The following is a 13,924-nucleotide window of genomic DNA, read 5'->3' on the forward strand; positions in this document are numbered from 1 at the left end:
TTCACCCACCTCAATCTCCCAAAGTTCTGGGATTATAGGCGTGAGTCACCATACCCAGCCTCTGGTTTCTTAAAGAGGGAACTGGCTAGTTCATTTCTGAGAGTACAGTCATCTCACGGGTGGGAAGAGAGCAACACCTGACACATTATCCACCTGATATTCAAACAAATCTAATCCAGACATCTTAATATAATCCTTAGTACAAGCTTATGTGACACAGGATAACAATCAAAAGATTCAATTATTCATGTTTCTCAAAATTCTGACATTTGGTTTTATGTAATTTCCTGATGAGCTAGGCAGCCTCAAATGGGTGTGGCAACTTATTATTGTTGCTGTGTTCTGGAATGGAAATGGGAGAGGATGGAACTTTTGTGGGAAGCGTAAAGGATGCACCTTATTGTATTAGTGGGTTCGCATCTGACTTTCTTATTTCTGTCAGCCCTTAGCCCCGGGCCTGGCATATCATTTGTTGAATGACTGCATTCACGAATCAATATCCTAAGTGTGCAGGGCTCTTGGAGCCCTTCAGACATTTTTGTTGGGGTGCCATGCTGGATACCCATGCTTTCACTAGAGCTGCCTTCATCAATACCAGCTATCCCAAATGGCAGCTGCCCAACCTCTGTGTGTGCCTTTGGGCAGTGGCTGTGCTTAAAAAAGCAGGAAATCTGTCACTCTTTTCCTGACTGAAGAACAATCCACCCATTTTACCTTGTTTTACTTTGTATCCACTCATTCTTTTAAAAAATTTAATGTATCTTTACAAAAGATAGTGGCATGTATGATGCTAGGCTCCAGGGATTAAAGAGGGATAGTCCCTACCTTCACAGGCCTCCTGATAAACTTGTGTTCACTGGGGTTCTTTTGCATTTCCTCTTCAGCAAGAGTAAGCAGTCATGGGCAATTGCTTAACTTTAAGCAAGGTTGAGTATTGACCCTATGGGTCACTATCTGTAGGTGATGCCCATGGGGACCCAGTGTGGAGGCAAGGGAATGGGCTTCGTGGTCAAGTGGATTGACTTTAAAAACAGTCTCTGGCGATTAAAAAAAGTCTGGTGTCAGAAAAGTTACGTAGTCTCCCTGAGTCCCACTCTTTCTAGCTACTAGATGCAGATAATAGGCAGGGTACAGTGGCTCACACCTGTAATCCTAGCACTTTGGGAGGTGGAGGTGGGAGGAACACTTGAGCCCAAGAGTTAGAGACTAGCCTGGGCAATAAAACAACACCCCATCTCTACAAAAAAATTTTAACAACTAGCTAGGCATAGTGGTGCACACCTGTAGTACTAGCTACTTGCGAAGCTAAGGTGGGAGAATTGCTTGAGCCCAAGAGGTCAAAGCTGCAGTCAGTCATATTTGGGCCACTGCACTCCAGCTTGGGTCTCTCAAAAATAAATAAATAAATAAATAAATACGGATAATAATATTTTGGGTCTTTTTATGGCACATCTTACCACCAGGAAATGTATCAGTTGTTAAGTGCAAGCTCTTTTTGCTGCTATATGAGCACATGCTTATAATCCCACACCTGAACCTTGTATATTCTGAGCCTTAGGAAGTGTCAGTATTTAGAGAAGAAAACTATTAGAGTTCTCTAAAGGGACGTAGACATAAGACATGACGGCACCCATCAGTTCTGCCCCAGAAGGATCACCAGCAGCTACATTTGTTTACTATGAATGAAAACAACCCGAGTGATCCACTTCGCTTTCAGAATCTCAGTGAATTTCGTATCTGTGTGTCGCTTACAATTTTGTCATGCAGAAGATGACACTGTGGTTTGGGCTGAAGAATGTGTTGCATGCACAAATTGGGTATGTAGTCAATGCAGTGTAAAACCTGAAAATCTGTACCTGGCTTCTATTTCCAGTCCTGCCACTTGCTGGTGGTGAGTGGAGTCTGTCACTAAGCTGGTCTGTCTCAGCCTCTATTTTCTCCTCTGTAAAGTGGGAACATCATCATTTGTCTTGCAGGATCCAGGGAGGATGACATGAGTTTGCAATATGGACACTTGGGCTGTGGGCCCAAGGCTGAGCAGATGGGGCAGATGGTTAGTGCAGGTATCCTTGGTTGGAACCAGGCTCACAGTGAAGTGCCAAGTAGCAGCAGAGGTGGGGAGAGAAGGCCTTCCTTTAGGGGAGGCGCCTCTCTGCTTGGAGTGTCAGGAGAGCTGATCTGATTCCAGAGCTGGTACATCATGTTGGTAATTCCAAGTCAGAGGATCACATGTCCAGCACTGATCTTCTCATGCTTCCTGCAAATCCTTCTCCCACACCTTCATTTTAGCATATGTTTTGATCTGTCTTCCAGCTTTGGATGAATACTGCAGACAATCTGGAGCTCAGCCTCTTTTCCCATCTTTTGGAAATCCTTCAATCACCAAGGTAGGCTGGGTCTTGGCACCCTGGGGGTTAGAACTGAAGGCTGAATATCCAGAACAGAGACAGAGAGGGCAGGGTGGCCAGTGGCTCTTCCCTGCTCCCAGAACACTGGGTCCCCAGCTGGGAGCGCATGCTTCCCACTGGCTCATGTTTGTGGGGCAGTCTCTTCTGATGGTCTTGGGCCTCAGGAGGGCAGGTTCTGGGGGCTTAGAGGCCTCTCTAGCCCCAGGGACTAGCACATACTGGGGACTCAGCAAATGTGACCAGCGAAGGCCCACTCTCCCTCTAACTGACTTCTCCAAGGCACTTTTGGAATTGGTTAGGGTTCTTTTACCCTTCAAGTGGTAGAAATGCAACTCAAACAAGCTTAAGGAAGGTAAAAGAGGAGGAAAGAAGGAAGGGAGGAGGGAAAAAAGAATAGAGGAAGAAAAGACCAATAAAGAGGGAATTCATTGGCTCTTACAACTGAAAAGAGCTGATCTTATCCCATAGCTGGGTGAGGCTCGCATCCTTTTCTCTGAGCTCTGTTACCACTCTTGCCCCTGCCTCTTCCACGCAGTCTTCAGGTTGCCTAGGCTTTCTTCTGTGGCAGCAAGGTGGCTCCTGGGCAGCTCCTCAGAGCACGTCCTCAGCTTAGCACCACTGGCAGAGAGACAGCTTTTTAAACATGTAATAGTCTAGCTATTGGACTGAGTCTCATTGAGCCAACTCGGGTCCCATGACCAGGCTGGGAACATGGCTTTCCCTCTGGAGTTAGAATGTGGTAGTTCCCAAAGGGAGCCAGGGGCTGTGACCAGAATAAGGGAGAAGGAAGGCAAGGAAGTCCACGTATCACCCCACCTGCCTCCTCCTGGCTCAGGCTGGTACAGAGCTCATTGGTGCCTTCAGCATTTTGAATGTATTTGTAAATGGCTTTCCACTCAGCCAGTTAATGAACATCTATTATAAACTTGCTACATTTCACACCCTGTGCTTAGAGGTAAAATTTGGAGAAGAATAAGCTACAGTCTGATGAAAAGAGTACAGAAAAACATGCTGTTCAGTGCTGTCAGAGGAAACAGAACCAAAGGCAGCCGGGACTTCTGGGTAGAGGAGCATCTGTCTTCCTTGCTGAGTCCATGATTATAGATCACACACAGAATTGGGTTGGTCCTGCCTCTTTTGTGTTTCAGGGAAGTGGAGCTCAGCAGAATTTAATGTGTTAATACCAAAAAAAAAAAGACAGTTCAGGGTGAGGAATCTGTCCAAAGTCACCCTCCGCCACGTTTTTCTCCATCATTTTTTCTCTTCCACTTTCTTCCTGTACCTGTACCAGTTGTTTTCTAAGAAACAGACATTTACCCTGGGACCTGTTTTCTTTGGGGGAGTAGAATTTACTGGAAATTGGATTTGTGAGTATCTGAGGGAGGGGGTATGGATAGGTGGATTCTTTCTTTTTCTCCTTTGACTTTCAGTGGTGTGTCTCTCCACTTTGTGGTTTGGGGCAGGCAGGAAGATCACACATCCAGACAAGCTAGTGAAGGGCCCTGCACTCCTGGCTGATGGGAAGTACTCCCTGATCACATGAGTGTCTGCTGTCTTTGTTCTGAATTTCTGAGGCCAGCACTAGTTTTCCCTGGGGCTCAGAATTTAAAAGTCAATAATTGGGGTTTTTCTTTGAAGGTGGTTTCCGGGGGGCGAAGGGGACAGGCAGTGCACACGCGAGCGACTCTGGCACTTGGCAGACACATATTCGATGGGTGTCTGACGGCATCTTGACAAATTGCCCAGAGAGCATTGGAGTTAAGGGGCCATGGAACAAGCCTGGCTTGAAAAACATTTTTAGCAGAAACACAGCAAATTTGGTTCATTCCAGTAAAAGCTTTTACTGTCTCTCTCCTGTACTCACCAGGGAAGGACCCAGGAATGCTGAAGCTGCCCACCAGGCACAGCTTATACCCAAGCTTGTCTTCCTATTCAATGAACCAAGCCTCATCCCCTCCAAGATCCCCACCATCATTGGCATCCTGGCCTGTCAGCTAAGGGGCCACTTCAGCACCCAGGACTTGCTCAGGTACCACACCAACCTGCCCGGGGGAAGAGCAGGGCCCCGGGGCTGTTTAAAAAGGGAGGACAGGCCCCAGCTCTCTCCCCATTGTGCTCAACCTTGCATCACTTGGAACCTTCTAGGAATTTTTGTTCAGGGCTGAGAGTTGGGGAAAGGATGGTTTGCTGAAGTCAGGATGGGACAGGCTCGTTTCCCCAGCAGGGCTGTGTGTTTACTGTCCCTACTTCTCAGACTCCCCCACTGCAGCCAAATATTCAGGAATTTCCATAAGCACTGCCGTCCTTGCCTGCTGATGACCCAAATGCCTGGCTCCTGCAGACTCCTGAAGGGCAGTCCCAGCCACCAGTGTGTTTCCCCTTCTCTTTCCTTGTCACTATCTGATTGATCTGGCAGAGCCAGAGTTAGCATCTCTGGTGAATCCTGACTGATTGTAGAAGTCTCTGGAAATACACAGCATGCCATGATGATTTCTCACTTGCAGCTGCATGTGGGTGGGTCTGGGTGAAAACACTGGCATATACTCAGCGGACTCAGGTGAGCCCGCCTGTGAGCTTGTCCTTCTCTCCCTGTGTGTAAAGGATTGGGCTGTTCGTTGTATATACCCTCAAGCCTTCATCAGTGAATGAGAGGCAGATCTGCGTGGACGGAGCCCTGGACCCTTCCCTGCCTGGTGAGAAGACCTTTGCCAGTTCGAAGGCGGTAGAACGGCCCTCACAGAACCCCTGAGAGGCCCACATTGTGCAGAGGGAGGGGTTGAGCAAGGAAGGGGAAGGCACCCACAGCCTGGCCGTGGTTCCCAAGCAGTGGCGTGTGAGGCTGTCATTTTATGATGAGAGTCAGAAATGAAATAAAATTATGGATTCCTGCTTTGAAATGTGGGACGGTGTTCCAGGCCTCCAGAATAAAATCAGTTCCCTGTAGACCAGCACGTGGGATCCAGGATCCTGCCTCACTTCCTAGTTGAACCCCCACTAACCCTTACTTTCCTGATGAGCCCCAACTCCAGTACTGAAGCACTTGCAGGCCCCCCAGGTGACGGCCTGCCCTCTGTCTGTGCTCTTCACTCGAGGGAAATGCCGCCCCTCCCCCACTAGTCTAGCTGTCCCCAGACTCACCAAACAAGATTAAGTCACTTTCTCTGTGTTTCCAAAGCCTCTTGGGGTTACCCTAGTGGACAGATTTGTAATTTGTTTATGTGAATCTCCCTTTTCGCCTAGCCAGATGTAGAACTGCAGCTGTGTCTTGTTCAACTTGTTCCCTCTGCTAGGGCAGTGCAATGGCAACAATCACGACCGCTTTGTCCTGGGCCCTGCAGCTCTGCACTGTCCAAGATGACAGCTCCTAAGCCACATATAGCCATTTAAATTCAAATTTTAATGAATTAAAATTAAATGCAATTAAAAACTTAATTCCTCACTCACTGTAGCCACATTCTAACTGCTCACTAGCTACCTGAGGCTAGTGGCTACTCTGTTGGACAAGGTAGATATAAAACAGTTTTATCATCACAGAAGAGTCTCCTGAATAGCATTATTTAATCTAGATAAATTATTATCTCTTATCCTTAGATCAAGCCGCAAGAAATTACTATTCCCATTTTGCAGACTAAGAAACTTAGGTTCAATGAGATTAGGAGCTAATTGAAGATGGGGCCAACATCTAAATAGAGAGAAATATGACTCCATTTCTCCAAGCTGCCTCATCAATTCTATTTCTGCAGCATGGGGCGTGTGCCCTGCATTGGTTGTGAAATTACTGGCAACCGAGGGAATGAACAAATGGATAATGGGCCAAGAGTGAACTTATGTAGTCAACCTTCCTTCTCATATGGACTGCATTCTGAAACTTTTACCTAACCAACATATTAAAACATTGTTAATATGTCCTTTCAGGCTTTAATGACTCTTCAGAAGTAAAGTTTCTTCTTCCCCTTGCTCCCTATACCTTTGCTATGATTTGAGTTCTGTTTTTACTGTAGCATAGACATCCAAAAGCCTAGCCTGGGAGCAAGTTGAAAGCAGGAACAAAGAGAACAAAGACCATGGTCTTCAGCACTCCGTTCCTGATTACTTGCATGATATCAGTGCATAGTAGGTGGTTATGAAACGCTGCAGCCTGTGATAATTTAAAAAATTCTTCTACTGAAAGGTATATTTTCCCTTATTATTTTTAGGATTTTTGTTTTTTGGAGGATGTGCAGCATTGCAGACATCTCTAATTAAAGGAAACTTTAGTAACATTTTCTGAAATTCTTTTTAAGCATTGTGTGGAGGCTAGAATAAAATGCCAAAATTTTGAGTCCCAGCCATGCCACAATTCCTGGGTGAAATAAGCATTTGGTGAATAATGATTGCTTACTGCAGCAAATATTATGTCTCTTTACATCCGTTTTCTCTCAAATCTGAATTCCTTTTTGTAGCTGGAAGCCAAACATCTGGAAAGACAATCTGGCTCAGAAACCAGTTGCTGGAAATGCTGCTCAGTGTAATATCTTCCCCCCAACTTCATCTGTCCTCTGAGTAAGTAGCTCCAGAAAGAGCAATTTGGCAGGAGGTTGCCTCATAGAGGGTGTGGCATTAAACCTTTTCTTAATGAAAAGTTTAGCATCTCTGAGTCTGTTTTCTGCAATGTGTTTCCTGCACTAGTCAGAAAGAAAATTATATTCTCTCTACCCAATGAACCAGACCTTGCCCTAAGATATTCTGATGCAAATGTTAAGTGGACATGAGTAACTAGAAACAGATTTGGTATAATTACAATAAACTCCTTTTGTCACCATTGCTATAGTGTAATTGTTATTGTTTTGGCAGTTGTGACAATTACTGATTTTGATGTCCTGTACTTGGCAGACAATAGAGTGAAGAACTCGTGAGCCTAAATAACATCTATCGAGGAAAAGTCTTGCCAAATTCTTCTGCTATTTACTGTTAGTGAGTTTGTTATTTTTCCAAGTTGGAAAAAGAAGTATCTACCTTCAATTAACTTCTAAAATCATGTGTAATCATAAAGCTGATTCCATTAACTCTCCCCACTGCCTGCCTGCTTTACCTCCAACCTTGGAGTCATTCATTTGACACCTAATTTGTTGAACATCTACTGCATGCCAGACACTGTTCTGAGCTCCTAGGATGCAGTGCTGAGCAGGTCAGCCCGGATCCTTGCTCAGCCTAGTGTGTATGTGCATCTGGGGTTGGGGGTAAAGAGTTATCCCTCAGTAAAGCAGCTTTATAAATAGTGTTTAATAATTTACCAGCCTACAAGTCTTTTCTTTCTTAGAATCAAAACACAGTAGAACTGGAAGATGCCTTGGAAATGAGATAGTCCAGCCTCTTTCTTTTCCATCTTTTTGAAAGGGAATGTAGTGCAGTGCCTAACAGTTGGGCTCAGGCGTCTATACCTTCTGGATTCGAATCCTAGCCCTGTCCCCAGGGACCCAGGGGAGGCTACTTAAGCTCTGTATGCCTCTCTCTACTCATCTGCATGACAATAAAAAATGTATTATGTTGGTGAAAATGTAATTGTGTTTTTTCCATTACTTTTAATGCCAAAAACCACCAATATTTTTGCATTGACCTAATACTTTCAATAGATGACTATAGTGAGGATGAAATGAATTAATATATAGATAATCTTGAGAACGGTGCCTGGAATACTGTAAATTCTCTGTAAACTAACTGCTATTATGGCCATCTCCTTCATCATCACCATCACCACCATCACCACTACCATCATCACCATCATCACCACAACATTAATCACCACCACCACCATCACCATCATCACCACCATCAACATCAGCACCACCATCATCAGCACCACCATCATCATCACCACTGTCACCACGCACCACCATCAACATCATCACCACCATCATCAACATTATCACTGTCACTACCACTACCACTATCATCATCATCATCATCACCACCACCATCAACATCATCACCATCACCACATTAATCACTATCACCACCACCACCATCAACATCATCACCACCATCATCAACATCACCACCACCATCAGCAACATCATCACTGTCACCACCACCACCATCAAACATCATCACCATTGCCACCACCATCACCACAACATTAATCACCATTACCACCACCACCATCATCATCATCACCACCACCATCAACATCATCACCATCACCACATTAATCACTATCACCACCACCACCATCAACATCATCACCACCATCAACATCATCACCACCATCATCAGCACCACCATCATCATCACCACTGTCACCAAGACCACCATCAACATCATCACCACCATCACCACATTAATCACTATCACCACCACCACCATCAACATCATCACCACCATCAACATCAGCACCACCATCATCAACATCACCAATTCACCATCAAACATCATCACCATTGCCACCACCACTCACCATCAACACATTATTACTACTTTGACATTACATGATTATTGTTTCACATTTTTATTTAAGATATTATTATTATTACTATTTACATTTATTTTTATTATTAATGACATTTACATTTACATTTACTTTACTACGATACACATTATTACTTAATATTAAGATATTTATTTACTTTATTAAGACATTACTGTTACGCATTTATTTTACGATGAAGATAGTATTTACGACATTACATTATTTACTTACGATGCATTACGCATTTACGACATGACATTATATATTTCATTATTACTTTACATTTATTTACATTAGCTTACGGACATTACATGAGATGACATAGTGAAGATGACATTTGTTAATTTACTTGCATTTACGACAAACATCATCACCATTGCCACCACCATCACCACAACATTAATCACCATTACCACCACCACCATCAACATCATCACCATCATAATCATCATAATCACTGAGGAAAATGATCAGAGCACATCAAGAGCTCTGCCAAAGTCATCCAGTTGCTAAACATCAGAGGCAGGGCTAGAAAAGAGGACAGTCTCTTCTCTTCACTCCTAGTCCAGTACTCATTTCAGTGGATACCAGCCAGATTCTCACTATGCCTAGTGTGTCAGCTGAGAACACAGGTGGAGCCTTCACTGGCTCCCAGAAGTCTGGGTCCTTCGCTGAGTCCATTGTCTTTGCTGGATTGGCCACCCATCTCCCTGCCCTCCTGTTTCATCCAGTTCCCATCAGCAAGTCTGTATTCTCCAGACTCATCATTTTTGAAAGTGACAGTTAATCATGGGGTTTTATTGTGCTAAAACTGATTTAAAAATGCACAAATATTGGACTATTCCATTTAGCTAAATTTTGACCAGTGTGTCTAAAAAGGGAGATGAATATTCATTATGTGTTTTATGTGACTACATTGATGGTAATTAAATTAGATGGGTGGCTAGTCATCTACTGTGTAAGTATGAATAGTAGTTATGTAGGGCTATTAAGGGGCATGCACATTTTTACATATATTAATACAGTTTCCAATTGCTTCAAAATGCTGTGGCCAACTTACACTGCAACCATTAATAGACAAATGCTTCACTTGCACAACAGTCTTGCCAGCATTTCATTTTACCATTTTTAAATATAATAAATAATAAGTGATGTTAACCTTAACTTGCCTCTCCTTGGTGACTTGTAAGGCTGGACATTTCATATTTTCTGGACATGTCACTCGCTCATGGACTGAGAGATCATTGATTGCATTTATTAATCCCCCAGGTCAAAGGAAGAGATGTTTCTGAAACTGGGGCCCGACTGGTTCCTGCTGCTTCTCCAGGGCCATCTGCATGCCAGCACCACTGTACTGGCATTGAAGCTGCTGCTGCACTTTCTGGCAAGCCCCTCCCTCCGCACACGGTTTAGGGATGGCCTGTGTGCAGGATCCTGGGTAGAACACAGCACTGAGGGCGTGGACATTGTAATGGGTGAGCATGTGGCTGTCACCAGGAAGTGGGGCACCACCTAGTCCTGGGATGTGTATGAGGACCAAGACAGGCCCCTTCTCATTTGAGACCATCACAGCTCTGTGCAGCAGGATCACCTTGAGCCCTGACTCCAAGGTCTACATCCAAATGAGCCCAGCCCCACTGACATCCTTTGCAGGATCCGCCACAGCCTCACTGCACAGACAGTGGAGGCTGCCTTCATTCCTCCCACCTGCTTAGCCCTGTTCTCCTGGGCACTGTATACTCTACTTCCTCTTCCTGCGGGGATGCCTATTCTTCTGATGTGGATTCATCCTCAGATCTCAGTTCAAATGCCACTTCCTCCGGGAGATGAGGGGTCTCCCTGAATTGGGCATCTCTGTTATATGATCTCTGCCCTTATTATTTTTCTCTGTAGTGCTTAACAAAATTCATAAGTATTTGAGTATTTAATTGCTTAATGTCTGTCCCTGTCACTACAGTGCAAGCTTCATGAGTGCCTGGAATTCTGTATATTTGGTTGAAACCCTACACGCTTGTTGCCTAATTCAAAGCTGCCCTGTTGCCTCCTACATGGTAGGCAGCAAGTATGTTTTTGAGTGAGTGAATGAGCATGTCAGGAACAGGGAAGGGAATTACTGTTGAACGCTTTCTTGCTCACATCTGTGTGTGAATATATTTTATCATCCAGCATTTCTATGGGATGGGTGGGTGGCCAGGTGTTCCCTTGTGTATCCAGGCCCCACCTTGACCAGCAGCTGTTCTCAGCTGACTTTTGTGCCCCGTTTGCCTAATCAATAGACAACCTGAAGAGCCACCCGCTACTGCCTGAGCAGAGCCCATGCCTGCTTCCTGGGTTCCGTGTCCTGAATGACTTTCTGGCCCACCACGTCCACATTCCAGAGGTCTACCTCATCGTGTCCACCTTCTTCTTGCAGACGCCACTCACAGAGCTGACGGACGGGCCCAAAGTAGGTGTTCAGAGCACCCACGGAGTGACACACTTGGTTTTCTGATTCCACATGACTAAGGCCGGTCGCCAAGACCCTCTGCACTTACCTCCCTCTGCTTCTTCCAGCTCAGATGGGGTGCTGGCCTGCTTCCCTCCCTAGCAGCCCACACCCTTGTACAGCCCTTCAAATGCTCTCCTTCCAGGCCCTTGACTTCCTCGGCCTCTGCTCCCATCCTTCCTCCCAGCAAGCCTCTGATTTGGATTAGTTCTATTTTAAAACCTTCCTTTTGGGCACAGCTAGGGGAATGACATGATGCTGGGGTGGCCCTGCCCCAGCACCCCAGCCCCTGATCCTCAACCACCCACTTAGGTCATCACCTTCTTGCCCCTGTTGCTAGGACAGGGAGACTTTTCAAGGCTGGTCATGGATTCCTTCAGCTTCTTCCTTGGGTGACCTCACCCCATAGTTTCCCTTCCTTCCTTCCTTCCTTCCTTCCTTCCTTCCTTCCTTCCTTCCTTCCTTCCTTCCTTCCTTCCTTCCTTCCTTCCTTTTTTTTTTTGTTTTTTGAGACAGAGTCTCACTGTGTCACCTTGGGAAAGCGCAGTGGTGTGATCTCGGTTCACTGCAACCTCTGCCTTCTGGATTCAAGCGATTCTCTTGCCTCAGCTTCCCAAGTAGCTGGGATTACAGGCACCCACCACCTTGCCTGGTAAATTTTTGTGTTTTTAGTAGAGATGTAGTTTTGCCAAGTTGGCCAGGCTGGTCTCAAACTCCTGACCTCAGGTGATCCACCCACCTTGGCCTCCCAAAGAGCTGGGATTACAGGTGTGAGCCACCGCACCCGGCCCCCTTTCTTCCTTTTGTATTTTCAGTTTTTCCTTTTCTATCAATCCGTTCCTCATAAGCCATAATTATGCTCAGCTGCATCCCACCTAAAACCAGAGGCTGCCCCTTGATAACACTCCTGACCAACTGCTGCCTATTGGTCACTTTCCTGTCCTTCCTTGGCCACATTTCTCCAAAGAGGACTCTGTACTCACTGTATGCACCTTCTCGCTTGCACTAAATTCAGGTGACTTTCACACCTGCAGCATCAGGGTCAGACTTCATAGCTGGCACCAAGCTCCCTCATCTCTGACTGCCTGATGTAGCTTTCCAACCCAGCTGCAATTCACCTGCCCTCAGCTGTGACTCTCCTAAATCATCTCCAGTAAGACCAGCTGCTCTGTGTTCACCCGCACTGCTGCCCTTACTCACTCCTCTTTCCCACCATCGTCTGCCTGGGGAGAGTGTCCTCCCTTAGCACTCAGCTTAGATGCTACTTCCTACTTAGACCCCCAGAGAGAGGAGACCATTTCCTCCTTTGTGCCTCAGTGTAGTTTACCCTATATGGGTGGCACCAACACAAATGTGTGCCTGCCTTCTTAGAAACTGAGCCCCTAAAGAGCGGGCCCACCTTTCACTCAACTTTCTGGAACCTGACAAATAGCCAACTTGGAAACTGTTTCTTGGTCTTAATCGAGTTGAGTTGAACTGAACTGAATTGAAATATGGGAAGGGCATGGCTTTGCAAAGAGCAGGTTAAAAAATCTACTCCTTTTGAATATCTTTATAGTTGACAAATCTAAATCTTGACATATGCTAATGGCATTGTAGATTATACTTCAAAATAAAGTTTTTAATATGCTTTACTAAGGTCATTGAGACCCTGAGTTTTTATTTTGCTAACATATCTCAGGAAACAGATGTCTGCTAAGTGTTGGAACCTGTGATAGATGTTTTACATATTTTATTTTGCTTGATATTTAAACAATCCCATGGGGTAGATAATGTAATTCTCATTTCACAGAGAAGGAAACTGAACTGCCAAGAAGCTCAATAGCTTGCCTGAGCTCAGCTATTAAAAAGTCAGAGTCAGGCCATCCTGATTCTAAACCCCAGGTTTGGAATCTCTCTAAACCTCTACATGCCGAAGTTTCCCCTGAAACCTTTGAATTCTTCATACATCTTATATAATCTAATTTATAAAAGTTAATTAAAGTTGATTAGCATGTTGACTGATGATGTCAGACCAAAATAACTGAACTAGATGCCAGTCTCTAGGAGGTCTTCAGCACTTTCTTAGAGGTGCTTTTTCCCTTATGCACCATCTAGTGGGGTGAAATTATTCCTATGGATCAACCACCTAGGCTGCTACTGTGCTCTTTTGCTTTTCCCACTGGGGACCCCCCTGGAAACATGTGAACTGGCTGCAAAGCTGGTTCTCTTGGTGAGTAGCAGTAGGTCTGCTTACAGCCCCTGCCTCCTCTTCCAGGACAGCCTTGATGCCATGCTTCAGTGGCTCCTGCAGAGGCACCACCAGGAAGAAGTCCTCCAGGCTGGGCTGTGCACAGAAGGTGCCTTGCTGCTCCTGGAAATGCTGAAAGCCACCATGAGCCAGGTGAGACCCATTCCCCACATGCTGCCCCAAGGAGGTTCTGATGGGAAGACCAGTTTGGAAGGGTCACCTTGACTTTTCTCCTACCATCTTCCCACTAATGCCAGTAATTAGCTAGATCCTGTAGAAGAGGTGAGGTAGGTTCCTAGAGGTGCCTCAGGGGCACAACTGGAAACCCAGCCTGTAGGTCTCTGAGCTTTATGTGC

General features: G+C 45.3%; 1 protein-coding gene across 24 annotated transcripts in view; it reads left to right on the forward strand.

Moving 5' to 3' along the window:
* Window positions 1–13,924, forward strand: part of WDFY4 (WDFY family member 4) — a 297,261-nt gene that overhangs the window by 115,930 nt on the left and 167,407 nt on the right. For 21 of the 24 annotated variants that reach the window (XR_004177000.1, XR_004177001.1, XR_004176999.1 and 18 more), the window contains 7 exons: window positions 2,314–2,387; window positions 4,276–4,437; window positions 5,010–5,101; window positions 6,851–6,950; window positions 10,123–10,328; window positions 11,130–11,299; window positions 13,596–13,721. Coding sequence is in view for 17 of the 24 variants with exons in the window: in XM_021943264.2 (XP_021798956.2) it covers window positions 2,314–2,387; window positions 4,276–4,437; window positions 5,010–5,101; window positions 6,851–6,950; window positions 10,123–10,328; window positions 11,130–11,299; window positions 13,596–13,721 (930 nt within the window). In the remaining 7 variants the exon portion in view is untranslated. Of the gene's footprint in view, window positions 1–2,313; window positions 2,388–4,275; window positions 4,438–5,009; window positions 5,102–6,850; window positions 6,951–10,122; window positions 10,329–11,129; window positions 11,300–13,595; window positions 13,722–13,924 lie in introns of those variants that run through there. The other 3 variants (XR_004177002.1, XR_004177003.1, XM_031652351.1) reach the window with 3 other exon arrangements.

This window comes from Papio anubis, chromosome 11 (genome assembly GCF_008728515.1).
Source record: "Papio anubis isolate 15944 chromosome 11, Panubis1.0, whole genome shotgun sequence".
Taxonomy (NCBI): Eukaryota; Metazoa; Chordata; class Mammalia; order Primates; family Cercopithecidae; genus Papio; species Papio anubis.